At 39.6% G+C, this 23831-nt stretch overlaps 1 protein-coding gene across 7 annotated transcripts in view; it reads left to right on the top strand.

Annotated features, from left to right (window-relative positions):
- The window catches only part of LOC141753844 (collagen alpha-1(XIV) chain-like), a 197972-nt gene that overhangs the window by 85489 nt on the left and 88652 nt on the right, over positions 1-23831 (top strand). For all 7 annotated transcript variants that reach the window (XM_074612443.1, XM_074612440.1, XM_074612439.1 and 4 more), the window contains 9 exons: positions 1469-1608; positions 1705-1831; positions 1955-2094; positions 3811-3943; positions 4809-4853; positions 5369-5514; positions 14862-14991; positions 20098-20220; positions 21590-21739. In XM_074612443.1, coding sequence (XP_074468544.1) covers positions 1469-1608; positions 1705-1831; positions 1955-2094; positions 3811-3943; positions 4809-4853; positions 5369-5514; positions 14862-14991; positions 20098-20220; positions 21590-21739 — 1134 coding nt within the window. The remainder of the gene's footprint in view (positions 1-1468; positions 1609-1704; positions 1832-1954; positions 2095-3810; positions 3944-4808; positions 4854-5368; positions 5515-14861; positions 14992-20097; positions 20221-21589; positions 21740-23831) is intronic.

The raw sequence follows: 23831 nt of genomic DNA, 5'->3' as shown, positions 1-23831 counted from the left end.
AGGCGAGTATTTCACATTTTTGTGTTGTTGTTTTATCACGCCCCGGGTGTGTAAAGGACTGAAAACTGAGGAAACAATCGTGAAGACCTCACCAGACCTACTCGAATCAGTGTAGATGTCTGGAACACTACATTCATACTTTTATTAAAGTATAAAATGGTAGTATAGTGTAGTATAAATGCTAATAAAGAAATAGAATCTTTCTGAAAATATTTTTTGTAGCTTTTTAAACATTTTGGAGAGGTCTGACATTCAGGAGTCACCCAACATCTACGTGAATGGGCCTTTTAATGTAGTGGATATTTTTATATGGACTTTGGAAACTTTGGAGACTCACCTATCTCTAAACTTTTTAATTTCCCATCCTCCTCAGCACTTTGCTGACCCTGACTCGACCTCCTACAGTACAAGCAGAGGCAGTCTCTCCCTCCCTTCCTCCCTTTCCTCTCGGCTGCTTTGTCTTTACCCTGACCCCCGGTATAATTGAGGTGAAACAGCGCTCGGTACAATCAGGATTTAAAAGAAAAAACAGATCAGTAATGCTAAAGTTTCCCAGAGTAAATCAGATTCTCCCGGCTGAATTAAAAGAAAAGTGAAGCTAAGAGGCTGTTTTAGACCTTTGCAGTTCCTCCAGAGGAGAGAGAGGCGAAGTGGAGGCAGAGCCTGAGGGAGTGATGGAGGGAGGGTCTGTCCACTTTATAATTAAAATACTGGAGTCCAATAACCCTGGTTCAAACCCCCATGAGTGTGTATGTGTGAAACCACTAAATCCAAACTCAACTAACCTTTGACCCTTTTATAACAGCAGCTCTGTGGCAGCCAGAGTTTCTGGACTCATATTTACATTCTTATTTCTGAAATTATCAGACAAATGATGCATCATAAGAAATACCTGGATAATTTAATTTAATTTAATACAATATATTAGCGATTTCTGGAGTCCTTTTTTTATTTTTATTTTTTATAATTTATTTTATTTTATATTATTTATTATTTATTATTTATAATTATTATTTATTGAAAAAAATCTCCAGGGGGGTCCCCAGCAAAAAGGGAATCATTTATTTTCACTATAATTCCATCCATAAGTAACACAATGACAAAATATAATGTGCAATATTGCTTTTTTGTACTTTTTCAATATAATTTCCAATATTACTCTCAATATCATGCACAATATTACTTTTCTATTTTAGTTTACTTATTTTACTAAATGTATCTTACTTTTATTGTTATATATATTTGTTTTATTCTTATATTGTAGTTTTTGAGCAATCTCTGGCAAAACATTTTCTTTGGTATTAATAAAGTTCCATCTTATCTTATCTTATCTTATCTTATCTTATCTTATCTTATCTTATCTTATCTTATCTTATCCCTCTTATGTCTATTACAGTCATGGTTTTCATACACCATCTTTACTTTGTGTGCTAACAGTTGCTTTCTGCCCCACCTCCTCCCACCTCAGTACCGCTGACTCCGGCAACGAACCTGCGTTTCTCGGACGTGGACCACAGCTCCTCCCGGCTCACGTGGGACTCCGCCTCCAGGAAGACCAAAAGCTACCGCATCATGTACGTCAAGACCAACGGAGTCCAGACCAACGAGGTGAGAGGATCCTTAGCTCTTAGTACTGACATCAGAAACAAACCGTCATGCTTACGTCTTCATCGTCATCGTTGTTGTTTGGTTCTGTATCTACAGGTGGATGTTGGCCGTGTGACTACCTGGTTGCTAAGAAACCTGACCTCGCTGACGGAGTACACAGTTGGTGTTTTCGCCCTCTACGACGAGGGACAAGCTGAGGCCGTGACCGACAGCTTCACCACAAGTAAGAACTAATATCAATATTATTAGTGTGCAGACATTCTAATCATATAAAAAATAATGTAAAAAATCAGGTATGGCAGGTTTATTGTTGCCATGACTACAAGTGTGTTATTTGTGTGTCAAGAGACCGTCCCGGACCCGCCGGACCTGAGGAGCAGTGACGTCTCCACAGACAGCTTCAGGGTGTCATGGCAACACCCGGCATCTGATGTGGTGCTGTACCGACTCACCTGGACGCCCACAGACGGAGGAGACAGTGATGAGGTGTGTGTTACTGTTGTCTATAATGCATTATAAACATATTTATAATGTGTTATATTCTGCTTATAACACTGTATGATCATAGTTATGAGCACACATAAATATTCATAATGTATAACAATAATCATAACACAGAAGGGGGCGTTCACAACCTCAAACCTTTTTGCAACCTCAAATCCATTATTGTCAATGTAGATGCACGCTCAAAGGCTGCACCCCGAGGTAATAACGATTCAACTTTTAGAACGACGCAGCGCGCACCGCATGTCATGTTTTCTTTCTTCCGTAAATATCTGGTAGATATATGGAGGACAAGTTAATCATGTTTGTGCAGGACTACCATGAACTGTTTTACTGCTTCACCCTAAATTACGGCAACTTCATCATCATCGCCGTTGCAGCACGCAGGTTTTGGTTACTTAGTAACAGCAGGTGCTTCCCAAGCACCTTGGATAAAGAGGCCGTACACATGCTGCGTCTAAAAACGCGTGGAAAACAACCAGCTGTGCCACTTTGTTTTTCTTTCCAAGGAGCTTTAGCCATCTAAAAAAAAAAATATCAGTTTAAGTGTGCGCTGTATTTAGAATATTTTCACCGCTTCACCTCGCCGTAAGACAGCCCTTTCTGACCGGGAACTGAAGCCGTTATATCGCTGACTTCAAAGCCACCAGACTCCATTCACAAAAACATGTGTTTTTAATTTGACCTCTCAGAACAGGGGAGTTGCTGCTCTACCGCTGCATCGATCAGTTGGTTAGTTTGTGTTATTGTGTGACTTTCTGATCTGAGCTAAATAAAATAATGGACCCACCCTTTAAACAAAGGAATAAAATCATTATGTCATGTGAGAGTTGTCATGTCCATCTATCTATTTTTTCTATCTCCTGCTACTTACACCTGTCCAGATAGTAACGCCACGAGGCTACACTCGGTTAAATAAACTCCTGTTGGCTGCTTGTGTCAGCTCTCTCGTTCTTTTGCTCACTGCCGAACATCTTATGACCCTAAAGAGAGGTTTGGTTTGTAGGTTTCTCCTTCAGCATCAGCTTTCTCTACAATTTCTACATTCCCTCCTGAGATCCTGAGACACTTGAACTCCTTCACTTTGGGTAGTAACTTGAAGAGAGCAATCCACTTCCAGCGGAGCACCATCACCTCAGACTTAATACGCCTGATATGATTTCATTTAGTTACTGATGATTTTATTCTTCTTGTTTCTTTTTTTCTTTAATCTCTTCCATCACAAGGAACTCAGCCGTTTATCTAACCAGTCAAGGTCCTCAGTACTACTTTTGTCCTATTTTACTTATTGTTGATTAAAACAGAGACACGTTTTATCTCAAATCTGATCAACTTGAATCAGACTATTCAATTAAAATATAATATGAAGCAGAGGTGAAACATAAAAAGATAAAGATCTCTCTCTCTGTCGCACTGATGAGGATTATCTCTCAGAGATGATAATCCCAAAAACATGACGTGTTATCTGTCTCCTCACCTGTTGGACTGTCATTTATCTGCTATTTTGATCTTTCTACCTGTTTGTGTCTTCATGCATTAAATATAAAGGTGTGTTATCTTAAACCAGATGCTTCTTGCTGTGATGTAGAAAAACTCTAAATTCTGTTCTGTTGGAGCTGATTCAGTTGGGTTTACCTCCTCAGTGTACATCAGCTCGTATCACTTATCTCCATCCCTCTGTTTCTGTTTGTGTTTCAGGTTCTGGTGAACGGAAACATTAACACCTACCTGATAAAAGGACTCAGCACGCTCACAGAGTACGAAGTCCTCATCGCTGCAATCTACGGCAACGAGGTGGAGAGTGACGAGATGATCCTCGTGGAGTCCACCCGTAAATATAACGTTCCAACTGTCCTCGTATTTCTAAAAAGGTGCACAGACATCTGAATTAGGGGAGTTACAAGTTTGATCATAGGTCTCTACGATCAAACTTGTTTGTCGTAGGTCCCTATGACAGCTAATAGTAACTTGGAAAATAGCGATATGGGACACTGAATATGATGAATGTACTGTTATCAGACCACAAATTAGACGAAGAATTAGCGAGCTAGCGCACCCCGCAGTCCCACCGCCTCGCTTCCCGCCACTAGGAGACTACTTTGCTGGGAGGAGAGCGGACGGTAGCTCCGGAGACGGACCTTAAGTTAGCGGCTGCAGCAACTCGAATGCAGCCAGCATAAGGAGTCACAGTGCTGGATCTAACCTGTGTAACGGCAGCAACAAAAAGTTTGCTGATCCGTCGGGGGAGTCGGGGCGGTTCGGGATCAGCAGACTTTCTGTTGCTGTTGTTTGGAGTTGCTGCAGCCGCTAACTGAAGGTCCGTCTCTGGAGCTACCGCCTGCTCTCCTCCTGGCGAAGTAGTCTCCTAGCGGCGGGGAATGAGGCGGAGGGACCGCGGGGTGAGCTGGCTAACAAAGTCTTGTCTCATATGTCTCGTCTTTATATCATGCTGGCCAACCTTGAGACCTCAAAAATAGGGAGGACTTGGAAACCAAAGCCAGGGGGTCTTGGTCTTCTCCTCCAGAAAAATGTTGAGTTTCAGAGACGTTGTTTCCTGCATTCTGGTGACTTTTAAAGAATGGACATTGCAAAATAATTTAGATATTATTTTCCAGATTGAAACAAACATCAGAGGATCCTTTAAACTTTTTATTAAATCTCTGACTTGTTTTAATCCTTTTTTTTTTCATTTTCAGTTGAAAGAACGACCACGATCGCTACGAAGACCACCACCGTAGCAAGTAAATATTTCATTCCAGCTGTTGTGATGAATTGTGTTTGTTCCGTCTTTTCTCTCCACCTCCCTTTACCTCTTCCTTATTTTGGATTGTTTGTTATTTATGTGTAATATTACATCATGTGTGTGTATGTAATAGACACAGTTTTTAGAGCTTTTAATAAAACTTACATTGAGGAAGAATCAGGGTTCAAGATTAAGAACATATCAGAGAGCAAACAACTGATTACAAGTTATCTGGTGCTGTTTCCTTGGCGTCTTTAGATGGATGGTGTATCATCCATCATGAAGGCTGTCGGATGTTATTTCCACACAAACTTTCCTGGTAAAAGTTTTGACATTGTAAAGATGTGAAGTTGAAAACGGGAGTAAATTAAATGCCAAAACGACGACATCTTGATATGATCGGTTTGTCTGATATAAGATGAATCACACTGTTAGTTTCGTGCTTCAGTGAGTTGATGTGTAGCTCGGTGACCTGCAGCGTGATTTATATTTTTACTCCGTCTGATCCTCCAGCTCCTCGTTACGGGGTGAGGAACATGAGGATCGATGAAGAAACCACCTTCAGTATGCGGGTGTCCTGGCAGCCCGTGGAAACCAGGAACGTCCGACATTATCGACTGAGCTACATCAGCGCCAAGGGAGACCGAGCAGAGGAGCAGGTGAGACGGAAACACAGAGACGGTGTTTGATTTGTTTCGTGAGGATCAGCTTTATAACTTCAGACTGTTCTGCACTCTCTCGTGTATACGGCTCCTTATGCATGTACAGTACTGCTGTCACCTCTTCAGAGCTCTGAAGCTCCACCAGAAGGAGCTCGTATAGTGATTTATTGGCAAAGTGACTATTGTTTAGAACATACTGAATATAAGGAGTGGGTTAAGGCGAGTTTTCACCAGTCCGCGCACACCAACATTTTTCCAACTACGCGGACACGGATGGACGAAAATGGAGAACTTTGAGGAGCTTTGAGAATGCACGTTTGCTGCGAGGAGAAACCCGCACAGAGTATAAAAGATGCAAACGCTTTCTCATCACGATGCCACGTCTGCTCATATCCGTGCAGCCGTCCTTGTTGAAAGCATAACTGAAGCTTCAGGCCGTTTCTCACAGGTGTGATGCGAAAATTGGTGCGGGAATACAGAAAATCCGCAGGCAAATTTTCCGCATGACACACCAACTACACAATACATAAATACATAAACTAATCAGACCCCAAATGTTATGCTAACGTTAGCTGTTGTGGCTAACCCTATCCCGTGACAAACATATAACGTTAAGTAAGTGCATATCGGCTACATTACCATCTTCATCGTATCCCAGCTGCTGGACGATCTCAAGCCAAACCCATAGGCTGTATATAAGAAGTGGACGTAGTCACCTTGACGTCACCGTTGGTCTGTGGACTGCCGTTTTGAAACCTTGAGTTCAGAATATTCGCCATCGCCATCTTGGTTTTTTGGAACCAGAAGTGACACGAGAGGGTGGAGCTAAGAACAACCGAACGCTGAATAACACCAAACATTTTATAATTAACTTTGATGAAGTGAAAACACACTGTGAAAGGGTTAAAGTTCTAAGACGAAAACACGGACAACTCCCAGACCGGACATCGCCGTGGCAGCGACCTGTCAATCACAAGGTAGCCCCGCCCTAAAGCATCCCCTGCTTTATGGTCTATTTGACTCTAAATGGGACCATCATTTACTAAATGAACATCATGCTGTATTGAAGAAGACTTGAAACTAGTGATTGAGACCATAAACTCATGTTTACAATGTTTACTGAGGTAATAAATCAAGAGAGAAGTAGGCTCATTTTCTCATAGACTCTTATACAATCAGACTTCTTTTAGCCACCAGAGGAGTCGCCCCCTGCTGGCTGGTAGAAAGAGTGCAGGTTCAGTGAGTCGCCCACTGGCCACTTATTGTCCTTTATTTGGTTGTTGAGGTAGTCGTAGCAGTGTTTGGGGTGTTGAGAAACCAAATTGATTAGACCCTATTTTGACAGCAAGCTACCTGGAGGAATGTCATCACTTGGAACAAATGATTTCTTTGGTCAAACATTTCCACATAAAATCTGAGTTTATACGTTTCCCTGCAAAGTTTTTGGGATGGAAATCTGTGCTTGGTATGAAAGGTTTTTTATGCTGCAGAGTTGTTTTGAGAAGTTCCTTCAGATGTTTTGATGAAGTTTTTTTTGGTCGGGTTTCTGAAGCGCCTTCGGAGTCCATTTTAAGCCCACAGGGGGTAATTACTGTGAGAGTCAGCGGTTGTAATAACTGTTTAATAACTGTAGGAAAGTTTGGAGTTAGAGTCTAAGACTGTCACTGTACGTAAGCTGGACAGTAAACGATTGGTCGAGGAAGACGTTGATTGAAACAAAGCCAGCCCTTCGATGTGTCAGTCTTCAGCGGAGGGAGGGGAGATTCATGATGAAGACGATGGCAGGCCTTCAGATTAAAAAGTCCTCCACGGAGAGGAAGAGCGAGGGAGACAAAGACTGTGTTGTTGAAGCTGATGGCAGACCTTCAGAGTGGAGTCGAGAGGAAGAGAGAGAGGGAGAGGAGGATAATGATGATGAAAACAGTGGCGGATCCTCAAAGAGTTTGTTTCACCAGAGAGAGAGGGAGAGAGAATGGCAGGTCTTCACACTAATGAGCCACAACAGACATAGAGGGAAGTAAAGACTTCTGTAGAAAACAAACATCGGTGGAAACTCACTTTGTGTGTGTGTGTACTCGTGTTGTTGACAGGCAGACATTAAGATGCTAAATAGATGTTGATATGACGGCCCGAAGTGCTAAAGTTAAAGTAAAGACGTCTGTGGTTTAGTAAACCTGCGTCATGTGAAGTGAAATCATGAACTAAATATCTTCTTTAATATCAGTTTCACAATCTGTGGAGATTTAAAAAAATAACAACAGTTATACATCAGACCGGCACATACTGTTGAATGATGCACAATTGATGCATCATTCAAAACAAAACATCTATAAAAAAATTATTTAAAAATTAAATAATAATCAATTTATTATTTTGTATTTATTTATTATTATTATTATTATTATTATTATTATTATTATTATTATTATTATTATTGATGCATAATTCAAAACAAAACATCAATTGAAAAAATAAATAAAATGAAATAGAAATCAATTTACTATCTGTATGTTATTTATTTATTATTAATTTATTTTTATTTATTTTTTTCAATTTATTTTTTTTGTTTTGAATGATGCATTGTTTTTGTTAATAATTTCCAATGCATATCTTTAAAATAATAAAATTTGACCACAAAAAAAATTCATGGCAGTAAATAAAACACACACCTACTTTTAAATGAATAGGATTTTTTTCTGCTCATCATCATCTCATGTTAAATTAGTTGACTATTCTTTATTTGTCTTCTTGTAGTAACCAAACCTCATCAGTAAATGTGTGACATTAAAGATGCGTCCTTGTTTTCGGTATATAACTCCATGGTAGGATGTGTACCGTATGTCAGGTGTCAAATACCTCTAAAGAATACCCGTATGGTAGAAAGTCTGAGTTGACAGGTGTGTATTAGTGTGTGTGAGTTTGTGGCGTAACCACACCGGTATCCGCCGTGTGTCTGCGGGCGACGCTGGCCACAGGTCCCACATCAGCCTTTTCATCCTGACAATAAAGAGCCGCCAGCTGCTCGCGCCAGCGGCTCGTTAAATGAGATCTCTTATCAAAGTGTGAACAGCTGTGGGCTCTGTTTGGCAATCCGGTCAGGTCATGAATCACCAAGTGCTGCACTCACTAGCTGCCATTTAGATGTCTATCTGCTGGGGGAACAAACTGGCAGGATTCCTCTCCAGCATCGCTCAAAGCAAGCTTCACTCTGTGGGTTCGTGGCTGCCGAGGGACGGGACACCAGCCACTAAAAAAATTATTTCTGGACGGCAGTTATCCCACTTCATCTCCACTGATGGAATTTGGTCTTAAACTGTTAATAACTTGCATAAAATTGTGGCCGGCGAGTTGGCTCAGTAACCAAATTATATCAAATTTAATTAAATCACAGATTATATGCAGCAATTTCATGCAAAGTGCTTTTCAAGCATAATTAAAACCAGCTCAGAGTCATAAAAACAGACAGAAAAAAGGTGTTCAACATATTAAAGGAAATCTAGAACAAGACTGCTCGAGTCTGGCTTCTCTTGGCTTCCTTGTGACCTTTGACCCCTGTAACTATGTCTCCCTTTGGCTCTGTTAGGTTTTAAAAACCTTGGATACAGTAATGGGATGCAACATACATCCTAACCAGTGCATGATGGACAGATGCACTAACTGGTCGGGATGTCACGATACTAGAAATTTTGTAGTCGAAACCAAAATTCCACGATTCTCAATACCAATTCGATACCAAGGTAAAAAACTAAAGTAAAATAATAAATCCCATGTACCTCAACATCCACTCCTTTATTACCGTTAACATACTGGTTTCTGTTAGGAAGTTAAACAGGTCATAATTCCCTATATCTATTTTATACTGCTGTGAAAACATCTCCTTCAAACTACTGGATTTATTCAAGTTTCTTGCCAAAAAAAATTATTTTACAAGATTACATTTGAACGCATCATGATAACGTTAGAATTTATCTTTGCATAATACTTTTACTGAATAGAGCCTGAAAGCAGCATAATGTAAATCAATGGCACCTCGCGGAGTATTGTCACATTTTCTGATTTCTGGCATCGACTTGGTACCGAACTATTGGTTCTCATGACATCCCTACTAACTGAATCATCTTCTTTTACCTGATTTAAAGGGGACATATTGTGCAAAACTAAGTAAGCTTACTAATCAATATTTTTAGATGAACTGTGAACCTAATAACTGAATGTAATGTTAAAGGTTAATGCTCTTCTAGTTATTCCTGTCTGCTTCAGTGTTCAGTGTTGTCTGATAAACCCGCTGAACACTACGTACTCAGCAGCAAACAGCAGACAGACTCAGTTAGAGACTAGCTGGTGAACAAAGTGGAGCAAAGTGCAGCAATGCACTTCCACCACCTTCCTTCAGGCGGTGGTGGAGACCAAATACAGAGCAAAAAGAGAGAGAATATTGGACTTAAATTCATCGGGTGACACAAACTAATGAGATGATCATTTTACTCTGTGTTTGCTGGATGTGGAAATAAGCTTGTCAAACATTTTCCAGAACAACTTTATAAGGTGATAATAAGTCATGATTGTGTCTGGCGCCGTGTTTTTGGAGTTCCTCTGCCCCCTAATGGTAAAAATAAAGATTACTGCCGCTTTAGAGCACACTCAACGCTCAGCTCTCTACATGCTTATAAATATAAAGTTAATGGTTATGCCCGTTCACATAGCTCTGCCCCCGTCTTACCAGTCGTCGCCGTGGGCCGACTCGACTCTGCAGCCATCTGTCCACACACAGCTGTGATGCTGAACTCGGTGAAGCTCCGTTATTTCCCCGTGTGGCTTCGTTCAGTGTCCAATAAACCAAAGCTGCAGGGCATCAAGTGCAATTCCACTGTGTGTAAACAGGGCTTCGGCTATTATTGCTCAGCAACAACATGTTGTTCAGGAGCTAAACACGTCGTCAAGGGGAGGATTAAAAAGTTCTTCCTTCTGTCACAGATTGTCAGTTTATTCAACTCTGGAAAAGAATCCAGCTCCTGCCTTCAAGTGTTTTTTGCCGTCCTTCATACGATCCACGCTCCTGTTTGATGACCTTTGAACCCCTTCCCAGTACATTTTGTGTCTGTTTCTGATGTTCATTCAGTCTCTCTGCTTGCTGTTTCACCAATGTAGTATCCTCTAAGTATCCTCATTAGAGCTGTCAGCCGATTAAAATAGTTAATCGTGATTAATCGCAAATGAATGTAGTATTTAATCCTCTTATCAACATGGGAGTGGGCAAATATGCTGCTTTATGCAAATGTATGTATATATTTATTATTGGAAATCAGTTAACAACACAAAACAATGACACATATTGTCCAGAAACCCTCACAGGTACTGCATTAAGCATAAAACAATATGCTCCAATCATAACATGGCAAACTGCAGCCCAACAGGCAACAACAGCTGTCAGTGTGTCAGTGTGCTGACTTGACTATGACTTGCCCCAAACTGCATGTGATTATCATAAAGTGGGCATGTCTGTAAAGGGGAGACTCGTGGGTACCCATAGAACCCATTTACATTCACGTATCTGGAGGTCAGAGGTCAAGGGACCACTTTGAAAATGGCCGTGACAGTTTTTCCTCACCAAAATGTAGTGCTAGTTTGGAGCGTTATTTAGCTTCCTTTGTGAAGCTAGTATGACATGGTTGGTACCAATAAATTCATTTTCTAGTTTCATATGATACCAGTATCTTCACTCTAGCTTTAAAACTGATACAACCGATACAACCTAAAAATCACAAGTTGTGTTAATGCGTTAAAGAAATTAGTGGCGTTAAAATGAATTTGTTAGCGTGTTGTTATTGCGTTAACTTTGACAACCCTAAAATAAAAATCAAATAGATTATGCGACTACCGTCTCGTCTTAAAACTATATATTTCCCCTTGTCTTAACCGTCGTGTGTAGTAGTGGTAGTAACGTTACTACCAGCGATCCTCGAAGAATGATTGAATAGTTCCCAGTGATTATCAAATAGTATTGAGAACATCCTGAATGGTTTTGATGACTCGTTGTGACGTGGCTACCTGGCTGGATGTTCAGACAGTCCCACTGGGAAGCCCCTGGTGGTCCTTATTGAGTTAGCGGGGTCTGTACTGGTCTTAAGTCGAGGTGTCCACCCGTTGTAGATGTTGGTCCAGAGTGCTCCCTGGACTTTTTAATGGATTAAACGGCAGCTGAAAGTGTCTCACATGATGTTTCATGCCGTGTTTTCTTTAAATTTGTTCCAGTTAGAGGGAAGCGTTAAAGTTTGGTTTCTCTTTTTGGAGTGGCGTTTGTTGGGACGCAGTGCACTTTAGCTGATGTTCTTACTGGTAGATAAGTAGTCACCTTACATTGACTCCCATCACCCGCGTACTTGACTGTGTTCCCCGTGCAGTTTGCCTTGTAGCTCCAGCAAAGTCTCAGACGGATCAAACTTAATATTCTGGGCCTGCACATAGCCTCCGTCAAAACTAGATTGGGTTTCTGAATCCTATAAATACTTTATGAAACCATGTTTGCATTTACAGAGTGGAGTAAAAAAAGAGTTTCTTCCAACTGTGTGGCTCTGTGACAGTTTAGGAGACTTGCTGCCTTTTTCATCATACTGGGCTGGAATTGATTTGTCAAGGCCTGCAGTGTTTGTCTGACTGGCACGTCGGAGAACGTGGACTTTTTTTTGGTGGAAGTGGAGGATTTGTGGACGGAGCCGGGCTAGACTGTACATGCTCAGAATGCAAACCAGGCTGACAGACGGACAGACGGAGACAAAGAGGGTGGAAGAGAGGGATAAAAAGAGGAATGAAAAGACTGAAGTTGTCTACATGCACACGTACAACTCCACCTTTTACACCAAAGATTGATCCAACAACCGTAAACACCGTTTATCTGGAGGTAAAAACAGTGTCGAGCAGCTAAAAAAAAACCTCCGAACATCCAAGTTGATAGATAAAAAAACACAGAGAGAACACGTCTCTGATTGATAAATGACTTCCAGTTAACCAGGGTTGGCTGATATTACTATATATACTGTTTGTTGACAGTAGAAATGTTGCTCTAGTGTTTACTCTGGCTTCTCTCCCTCTGATATCTCCAGTTGCTTAGTGATGCGTGAAGTACCTTAATTTGTCAGTTAGTTAATTTACTATATCAGCTAAAACAGACATTGCCATGTGGTAATTTCATTTTCAAACAGTTTGTGAATTGCATTTCCTGTCACAATATAACAGTATATATAAATTTCCATCAAAATGTTAGGGCTGCAACTAAAGATTACATTAATCATCGACTAATCTGATGATTATTTATACAAGAAACCAAGGTGACATCTTCAAACTGCTTGTTTTGTTTGACCAAAAGTCCAAATCCCAAAGATATTCAGTTTTCAGGGCTGTAAATCAATTAAAATATTTAATCTTGATAAATTGCATTGATTGTCCGTAGTTAATCACAATGACTCGCACATTATTTATCTGTTCAAAGTGTACTTTAAAGGGAGGTTTGTCAAGTATTTAATACTCTTATCAACATGGGAGAGGACAAATATGCTGCTTTATGCAAATGTATGTATATATTTATTATTGGAAATCAAAAGGGTCGAATTAATTCCTTTAACCCTTTAAAAACGAACCTCCCGTGGAGCGGCAGCGGGAGATCGTCGTTTGCATGATTCTGTTTAAATTAATGTAAAATAAAAACAATAATAGCTGGAGCATTATTTCTTCTTGCAGCAGTCAGCTAAGGCTTTGGTCTTTCGCATCATCTTGTACTTCCGTGATGATGTCATTACATTACATGCGAAACCTAATGAAAATTACAATTTTTACATTCACATATCTGGAGGTCAGAGGTCAAGGGACCCCTTTGAAAATGGCCATGTTTTTCCTCAGCAAAATTTAGTGTGGAGCGTTATTTAGCCTCCTTTCGTGACAAGCTAGTGAGACATGGTTGGTACCGATGGATTCATTAGGTTTTCCAGTTTCATATGATACCAGTATCTTCACTTATAATTGATGAACAACAGCAGATGTAGAGCGAGAAACAAAAGAAGAATAAGAAGAAAGAGTTGGAAGCAGATATGAGGAGAGTAAAGACGGCCGCAGGCTGAAGAAGCAGATTAGTGTTTCTCCAGCGTGAGAGCGGCGCCTCACCTGGACGGATGACTCATTTAGGGATCAGTTTCAACAAAAGGCCAAGTTCACAGACAGGTGAGGAAGAAAACCTGCACACAATTAACCTCTGCAGCACCTGAAACCTCACCGCCTCACCGCAGCAGCTCGCAGTGCCTCACCTCCATTTAAAGGCTAATACCATTTTTTAGTACTTATGAAAACTTAATTAGCTTTTTTTAGTTCATTCAAGAATCCCAAAGGATCACAAAAAATAAATGTACTTCAAGTTTATTTTACAAAGTAAACTTAAGTATATTCAAGTATACTCCCAAGTATACTTTATGTAATAAGTATACTAATATCAATATACTAGTAGTACACTTGTAAGTGTACTACTTCCATACTTCTTGAGACTAAATTGGCCAACCTTTCAGTTTATAAAAGTGTGCTTTTAAGTATACTTTAAATGTAAGAGTAGTAAACTTTGAGTACACAACTAGTTTACATCCAAGTTGTATTTTGTAATGCAACTATAATATGAACTATACTACTCTGTGTGTGATCTGATAGGTATTCTGTTAGTTATATGCTTGTAGCTAGTGTCACTTACACTTACCTTTCTATATGTTTCCTTTCTAAGTGCCGATAAAAGTTTGACGTGCTCCCAGCCGTCTCAGTCGGCGTTGCATTGCAGAATTTACAATGTTTTCTTTTGGACGCTGTTTTTGCAGAATAACACTTTGTGGTTTAGGTAGCCAGGTTTTATTACCAAAGAATTGCTTCTTCTCCTGTCTCTGGTGTTCACTGTCTTGCAGTGCGTGTGAAGGAGGGCGTGGAGGGGTGACAGACGTTAACGGTAGCAAAAATTTCAATTTAGAAAAGAGTCAAGTTATTGCATTTGAAGCCGGAAGTTTTGCGTCCAATCACAGTAATGATGTTAACAAATAAATCTGACAATGCACCTGTAATTTAGTGATGTCCCCGCAGTTGTGGTCTTGAAATAAAATCCAGAGTCCTCTTCGTCCAAGACTGAGACAAGACGAGAGTAAAGATGCGATTGATTCTAAGACGACACAGAGACCTTCAAATGGTGGTCTTGAGACCGAAAAGACCGATCTCGAATACTACAACACTGCCATCGGGAGCAATTTAGGGTCCAGTGTCTTGCCTAACGGACATTTTGACACCTGGATGTTAATTTTAAACTCTTAATTTGTTTCTGCTTGCAGAGGACGGTGCCCTCGGGTCAGAGCGCCCTGGTTCTGCAGCCTCTGCTGTCGGATACAGAGTACAAAATCGCCATCACTCCTGTTTACACTGAAGGAGACGGGCCGACGGCGTCGCGAATGGGACGAACACGTGAGTCATATTCATGTTTTGGTTTTAGTGTCTTACCGAATGTCATTTATTTACATTCAAAGCTTCTGTTGAGGTTTTCCAGTGAAGCTTCGAATGTCTGTCGTCACATTGTATGATGTCATCACCCTAAAAATGAAAGTCACTTTAGTCATGTAAGGGATAATGTAGAGCGAGCTAGTGAAATAAACCACGACAGGTTATTGCGGCAGGGGTTTATTTCACAACAATGACCGGCTAGCTGTACATTATCCCGCTTATTACACGGCTACTTAGTTAAGAAATTAATAATTTGACACAAAAACTGCCCTCCAGAGTCCGACATCAGAACTGCGCCCATAGCAACGGTCTGTTATACATAGCAACGGTCTGCTATAAAGAAATAACAGACCGTAGAACGCTGTGATTGACCAATCAGAATTGAGTATTTAAAAGAGCTGTGTAATAAATGAATGTAAACTCAGTAGAGAGGAGCACTTTGCTTTCTTTCCACCTCCACCCTCCCTCCGTCTCTGTGCGGCTCATTACATTCAACACAACTTCAGGGGAGTTAAAAGAGATAGCAACCCGTCCTGGTAGCTCGATGTTCAACATCCATTTCCTTTACCGTGGAGCTGAAGACAGAAATATGTCGGAAGCGTTCTTTTCCCTTTTGTTAAATGTGACTGATGGCTGCTGAGAATGCACCAGCGAGAGGCTAATGATTTCCTCCGCCGCCGAGCGCATCGCAGAACAAACACTCGACTGTGAGCGAGGAGGAAACACTAAATTCAAGCCATTCATCTTTCCACTCCGTCCCATCATGTCTCCCCGTGCAGCGCATTACACACATTAGCAGACGCTAACGACGTTCCGCGGTTTTTAAACGGCGGGGCCTCCGACACCCGCCGATGATGAATGGTTCCTGTTAGAGAGTGAGGGATGAGATGATCGCCCAGGGAGGAGCGACAGGGAATGCTGAGAGGAGGGGGGGGATGATTGGGTTTTCTAGAGTGAAGATAGATGATGTGACAGAGGGAGACGCTGTAATCTGGGGATTTGAACCCATGAGGGATGGGGTGAACGCCGAGGAAGGCGTTACAGGGAATGCAGAGAGGATGATTGGGTTTTAAGCCTCAAACTGAAGATAGATAATGTGACAGAAGAGGCAGAATAATAATCTGAAGGTTTGATCCACTGAGGTGATCACAGAGAGAGAGGAGGCGTGGAGGCGAATACAGAGAGGATGACAGAGTTGTGAGTGGACGAAGAAAGAGAAGAACAGGTAATGTGATGGATGAGTTGATCACTGAGGGAGGTACGACTTGATTTTGAATCTTGCGACCGGTTTAATCTGGAGATTTGAAGTGATGAATAATAAGCCGATGTCTCTCAGGTATAAAACTGAGGATATTTGTATTTTTTTTAATTCTAAAAATGTTGATTCTGATGAGGAGAGGAGGCTTCGAGTGAGAGATGAGTTTGTTCATCAGTGAGGGTAAAGCTGGACATACACTGTACGATGTTAGAAATATTGTAGTGTACCTCCTGCTACTACTGTACGAGTAGATCGTTTTGCGATGTAAAGCCAAAGCTCACGATTTATGTGCTCGCACTTTGTCCGACTGTCCAACGGCCAGTCGGGAGGAGTTAATCAGTCCTTGGTCCCCCCTGTACGCTGCACGGCAAACGACGCCAAGCTGAAATTCGGAAAGAGAGATAACTGGTTGCTCTGTATATTCAACAGAAAGACAAAACGTGTCGGGTGCTCTTGCAAAACGGGGAAATAAATCAGGATAGACAGGAAGGCAATCATTACAAAGCCAACATGTTTCTACCACTGTAGGTCTCCGGTTTTTAAGTCTCCTGGGTGAAAGTCTGGTATTTTTCGACCCACTCGTCCAACCCGACCTCCTCCCTACGCTGCCGCTCTTTATACTTCCTGATTCACGATTAAGTGGATTACACACGATTGATTTTATAGGATATATATGAGTTACAGTGCATTACTTTTAGTAGGTACAGCTATGAACGGTGTATGAGACCAGGCTGCAGTGGCACATGATCATACTGTATGATTTGGCTGCAGGACTTTAACCTATATCATGATTGAATATTCCTACCCCAGAGGATGCAGGAACTATAGCCCTTGAGCAAAACTGAAACTAACTTTGTGCACTCAGAAAGCAGAATCGGTGCCAGAGTTCCTACAAGTGTTCCAGTGCTGCTGGAAGAGTTCCTCTGGTCATTACTGGTCTGGTCATTAAATCTCCAGTTCCTCATTACCGTGAGGCCTGAAGGGTGAAGACACAGTGGGACGAATGTCAGAAAGAGTTTAGAGCACGATGGTAATTTTCTCAGGACCAGTGAGGACACACTGAAGATGGATAATGCAACAGAAGAGTATAACGTGGGGATTTGAACATGCGAGGGTGCAGCACATACTGAGAAGGGGGGGATTTGTGGCTGAACGTAGAGAGCATGATTGGCTTTTTAATGGTGAGCGACCGCAGAAGGTGAAGAGGGAAAATGAGGCAGAAGAGCCGGTGTAATCTGGAGGTTTCACTTGGTGAAATGGTGAGAGGGATGGATACTCAGGGACATGGAGAGAATGATGGGAGGGAGTTTAGCATTTTAAATGTGCAACAGAACGACCGGCAGATTCACTCGGGGATTTAGACCTGAAGAAGTTTCCCATTAACCGAAGAAGATGTGAATCAGGAGGAACAGAACGGACTGCAGAGACGTTAGTTGCAGAAGCACTGAATTCTGTCTTTATTTATCTCACTTATTTCTCCCTTTTTTTATGCAATTTCACTTAAGATAGACACGAGAACAAAGTAAAATAGTAACATCAGCAAACCAAGCCAATAATGTGACAATAATATCTAAACCTTATAGGGCTGCCCCGTCAGGCAATTAGTCGACTAATCGATCGTTTTGGTCTTAGTCTACTAAGATTTCTTTAGTCAATTAGTCTACTAAGATTTCTTTAGTTGATTAGTTGATTAATCGGTCGTTTTAGTAGATTAAACTAAGATTTCTTTATTCGATTAGTCAACTGATCGGTCATTTGGTCTTAGTCAACTAAGATTTCTTTAATCGATTAGTTGATTAATCGGTCGTTTTGGTCTTAGTCAACTAAGATTTCTTTAGTCAATTAGTCGACTAAGATTTTTTTAGTCGATTAGTCGACTAATCGGTCGTTTTGGTCTTGAGCGACTAAGATTTTTTTAGTCGATTAGTTGATTAAACTAAGATTTCTTTAGTCGATAAGTTGACTAATTGTTTTTTTTGGTCTTGATCGACTAAGATTTCTTTAGTCAATTAGTCGACTCAAATTTTTTTAGTCGATTAGTTGACTAATCGGTTGTTTTGGTTTATCGACTAAGATTTTTTTAGTCGATTAGTTGATTAATCGGTTGTTTTGGTTTATCGACTAAGATTTCTTTAGTCGATTAGTCTACTAAGATTTCTTAAGTTCATTAGTCAAGCAATCGGTTGTTTTGGTCTTAGTCTACTAAGATTTCAGTTTCACTCGGGAATTTAGACCTGAAAAAGCTTCCTGTTAACTAAAAAAGATTTGAATCAGGAGGAACAGAACGGACTGCAGAGACGTTAGAAATGCGTGCGAGTGCACAGATTGGGTTGAAAATCAAATATACCATTAATCCCATCCTGCCATTAGTTTCTAAAGTCCTGTCCCGGTTGTCAGTGATAACTCCTCTGGGTTTAATATCTCCCACAGACTAATTCAACTGTACACTCTGTAACAGCAAAGGGACATTTCTCACTGCGCTGAGTGTTGAAATTCTATTAAGTATTATCAAATGTTATCCTTCTCTGACTCTTCCTCATTATCTTCCTCTCGCCAACTCGGTTTCTGTCCCTCCAGCTTTCTCGCCGTACGTTTCTCTCTCTGCTGTGTGATGACAGTTTCCTTTCATCACTCTGACATGCCGACAATTACATCTGTGGAAAGTATTTAATTAATAGATATTCAATTTGATTTACTTTATAACAATGTTGTATTTTATTATGCAAAGATTGTTTTGTTTCGCTTTTCCCCCCCTCATTCCCTGTCCTTAAACCTTCTTCTGTTTTGCTTCTTGATTTAATTTGTCTCTTTTTGTGTCTTCCCCTCTCCTAATCCTGTCTTGCTCTCGTCTCTTTTTATCTGGATTTTTCTCTCTTTCTGTAATCTTCCGGCAATGTTTCTTTGCTCTCATTTCTATTTTTTCAAATCCCTGTCCCTGGTTCTAGTCCAGATGTAGGTCCTTGTTGCATGTCACTCGTCTCTTTATTACCATAGTGCTATACATGTGCATCAAAGGGTTTTACAACATTATGATAGAAGTATATGATGGTCATCCCCATGCTCTATTATGTCTCATAAGTTGTTGCAGCAATTTTTGGGTTGATATCATTTGTTACACAGATTTGGTGCTAAATTTAACCATTTGTTACCACTGGAGAATTAATAAAAATGATCAATAATCCCTCCAAAATACCACATTAAGACACCAAGACCTGGAGGAACACCTTAGAAAAAGCCATGCTGTGATTTGGGATCAAAAACTTTTGACATTTGGAGATTTCTGCAAGAATTGCATTTTTTTGGCGATTGGATGGCGTGCACTTTGTGTTGTGTAAACTGCTCAGAAACCCCCTTATTGTCAATCTAGCTAGGAAAGCCATCCATCCTCTGAATGCTCTAGGTCTCTAGTTTGTGGCTGTAAAGTTTCATGAGGCTGTGATTATCCTAGAGGTCACCACAGGTCATTTTATACAGTGAGGTCAAGTTTAAAAAACATGGTCTCACTACAATGAAATGTCTCCTATGGGGACTAACATCATCACACATGAATACAGTTGGGCTCATTGGATCCACAAGAGTCTCAGCTTTACATTGACACCCAAGTTATGTAATTCAAGGGACCCCAGTATGCAGAAATATTCAAACACACCATTTTAGAATAGGAGAAAATAACACATTTGTACTGCATTCAAATAACTGCATGTGATTATCATAAAGTCTGTAAAGGAGAGACTCGTGCTACTGCTACAGCCTCTGAAAGACAGACATTTTTAATACAAATATAAAACCTGTTTGTTCTTTTTTCCCCTCAGTTCCTCTGTCGGCTCCTAAGAACCTGCGGGTATCAGAGGAATGGTACAACCGCTTCAGGATCAGCTGGGACGTTCCACCTTCTCCCACCATGGGCTACCGGGTCGTCTACCAGCCTGTCTCTGGTAATCAACACACACAAGCTGCGTCAGTCACATTAGACCCCAGTTTACTGATTGATTTCAAATATTACTGATTCCACACAATATATAAAACACTATTCATCTTTTTAAGAAACTAAAACAACCTGAAATTCAATTGTCAGTCTCTTAAAAACTTGGATGATTCTGTCTTTAACAATTCTAAAGTCCTCTTAAACAAAACTATAGCATACACTGTTTATTACACACAACAATGTATTTATGTTAGATTGAACATTTTAAGTATTTTTGGGACACACCAATAATCATCATCTTCATCATACATCAGAGCTGTTAAGATGACTCATAAGTAGCTTCAGTTCTTGCCAACCTTATTGTCTTATCTTATTATAAAGCAATGAATCTCTGCTTGTCTGTCTGTATATACGAACAGTATGTGTGTGTGTGTGTGTGTGTGTCCTTGGCATATCTCAAGAACCGCCCATTCAATCTATTTCACACATGGCGGGTGTATTGCTGGGGACCATAGGGAGTGCAGTGTCGAATTTGGTGCAATTTGGACACACGACGCATTTAATAATAGTAGGGCTATCAAAGTAAACGCGATGATAACGCGTTAACGCATATTCGTTTCAACACCATTCATTTTTTTAACGCAACTTGCGATTTTTAGGTTATAGCGGGCTCAGTTTTAAAGCTAGAGTGAAGATACTGGTATCATATGAAACTATAAAACCTAAGGAATCCATTAGTACAAACCGTGTCATACTAGCTTGTCGTGAAGGAGGTTAAATAACTGCAATCGTTACGCTACATTTTGGCGAGGAAATACTGTCATGGCCATTTTCAAAGGTGTTTACCATCCTCTTTTCCTTCAGTAGTTGTTCCTTACGAAATTCTAATAAATCATGTGTGTTATCACTAGAGCTGTCAAAGTTAACGTGATGATAACGTGTTAATGCAAATTTGTTTTGAAGTCACTAATTTTATTTCACGCTTTAATACAACTTATGATTTTTATGTTGTAGCGGGCTCAGTTTTGGAGACGAAAAACTGGCATGATTTATGATAATCACATGCAGTTTGGGGCAAGTCAGCACAAAGCAAAATTCCTACCCGAGGGGATACAGGAATTACACTTTAATGGTTTCCGTTATTCTGTTTTCTCTGATTCTAAATACTAATGAATCTAAACACAAACCTAATAGAAAGCTTTTCTCATTAAATATATCTTGGAAACAAATAAAATAATACACAGACACATTTTCCCTGCAGATTCTTTCATATTCTTCCTCCACTGGTACTGGTAGTTATCTTCCATCCCCTCCTCCTCACTGGAATTGAAGCTAATGATCATCTCTGAACTGACTAACCCCCCCCCCTCTCTCTGCAGCTCCTGGATCAGCTCTGGAGACCTTCGTGGGAGAGGACGTGAACACCATGCTGATCGTCAACCTGCTGAGCGGGACGGACTACAGTGTCAAGGTCATCGCCTCCTACACCACTGGATCCAGCGAGGCGCTTTCAGGGAAGGCCAAGACCTGTAAGTAATAAATATACTGACTCACTGCTCTCCTCCTCAGCTTCCATGATTTTTTCGCCAAATTATTCACCAACCATTCATTATTTTAGTTGCTGTGAATGAAACCATTTTCATCCTGTATTTGACAAAATAAAAAATCAAATCACTCATTTTCCGTCAGAGTTAATGAGGACGAAAATAAATTATGATGAATAAATAAATGACTCGATAAATAAAAGAAATATGTCATTAAATGTAGCGAAATAATATTAAAGATGTTTTTTGTTTTCTGTTTTAATTTGCTTCTTTATTTATTTATCTTTGTATTAATTCCCTTATTTATTTACTCCTCTGTTTAATTTTCCCTTTTATTTATTTATGTATTTATTTTCATTAATTTTTAAATTTAGTCATTTTTTATTTATTTTTCATTTATTCATTTATTTAGCATGTATTATAAATGTATTGAGTGACAGCCCCCTTATTTGCTTACTGAGGTAGAAATGCATAAAGAAATGTAAAAAGAAATGTGTAAAGAAATGTATAAAAAAAGAATACATAAATAAATAAGAAAACAAAAATACATACATCTAAAAATAAGTATAAGATAAATAAAAATCAGATGCAAAAATAAATTTGGATATTAATAAAATAATACATAAATAAACAAAAGGGAAAATTAAACAAGAATAAATAAATAAGGGTTGAATTGCAAAGGGAAAACCATGCATAAATAAATAAATAAATAGAAGACAAATAAAAGGTAAGTGCAAAAATAAAATAAATAAATGCAAAAATGAATGAATAAATAAAAAATAAATGCAAAAATAATAAAAAATAAATAAAATTAAAAATTAAACAGAAGAGTAAATAAATAGGGGAATTCATACAAAGATAAATAAATAAAAGAATAAAATAAAAACAGAAATATCAATGTATGTCACATTTTATCAATTCATGGCTACATTTATTTTTAATATTATTTTTACTACATTTAATGACATACTTATTTATTTATCGAGTCTTTATTTATTTATTTATTAATTTATTTTTTTTGGCAGGTTCCATCCTCCATACAGATCACTCACACAAAGCAGCGTACCTGCACGTTTCAACACTAAACTGAACAAAAAATACCTTTTTGTATTTGACAGGTTACACAGAACATATAACACATAACACATATATAACACATGCATTCGATAGTATCAAAAGTGCCGAAGCTTTAAAAAAAACTGATCTACCATCAGATTTTCAACCACAGATGAAACAACAGGGAAGAAAATTAACTGGTCCTCAAATCCCAAATCTCATTTGCAGTAATATTTAATCTTATGAAACTATCCCCTGTTTAATACTTGATATTGTTTCCCCAAAGTTTATTTTAATGTAATTTAGATAAACTACAAATATCATCAATCATCACACCGACAATCAAATCAACTCTTCATCTCTTCTTTTGTTTTGTTGCCCAGCTGCTGAATGTCGGTTTTAGCCTTTATTTCTATACAGACTATTTCTTTCACTGGACCTCTGTGACAGTTCCAGCTGCTGTCGGAGAGACATTTTCAGATGCAACTGCAAAGTGTCTTTTTTTTCCCCACCAATTAGAGCCGCCAGTCAAACACTTGAGACATTAATTCTTTCATATCTGATGCTCTTAGCAGCAGCTTCCCAACTAATTACAGGATACGGTCATGAAAATGTGATTATGACCGTCTTCGATGTAGCCATAACTACTGATTTAACAGACTTCAGTGGAGGAGTTTCCAGCTGCTGCCTCGTTAGTGCCACAGTCCAACTTTTCTTTTTGCTATTAAGAACAGATAGTTGTGTTACCATGAAGATGGTATTGATTAGATTATGTTTTCATTGGCGTAGTTACGGCTCCATTTCCGTAAACTGTACGTTTACCATCCTCTGTCCTTCAGGGGTTGGTCCTTAATTTGTTTTAAAGCCACTAATTTCTTTCACGCATTAACACAACTTGTTGTAGCGGGCTCAGTGTTAAAGCTAGCGTGAAGATACTGGTATCATATGAAACTAGAAAAACCTAATGAATCCATTGGTACCAACCATGTCATTCTAGCATGGACAACAAGGAGGTAAAATT

Source organism: Sebastes fasciatus, chromosome 17 (assembly GCF_043250625.1).
Source record: "Sebastes fasciatus isolate fSebFas1 chromosome 17, fSebFas1.pri, whole genome shotgun sequence".
Taxonomy (NCBI): Eukaryota; Metazoa; Chordata; class Actinopteri; order Perciformes; family Sebastidae; genus Sebastes; species Sebastes fasciatus.
This window is presented reverse-complemented; position numbering and strand designations above follow the sequence as displayed.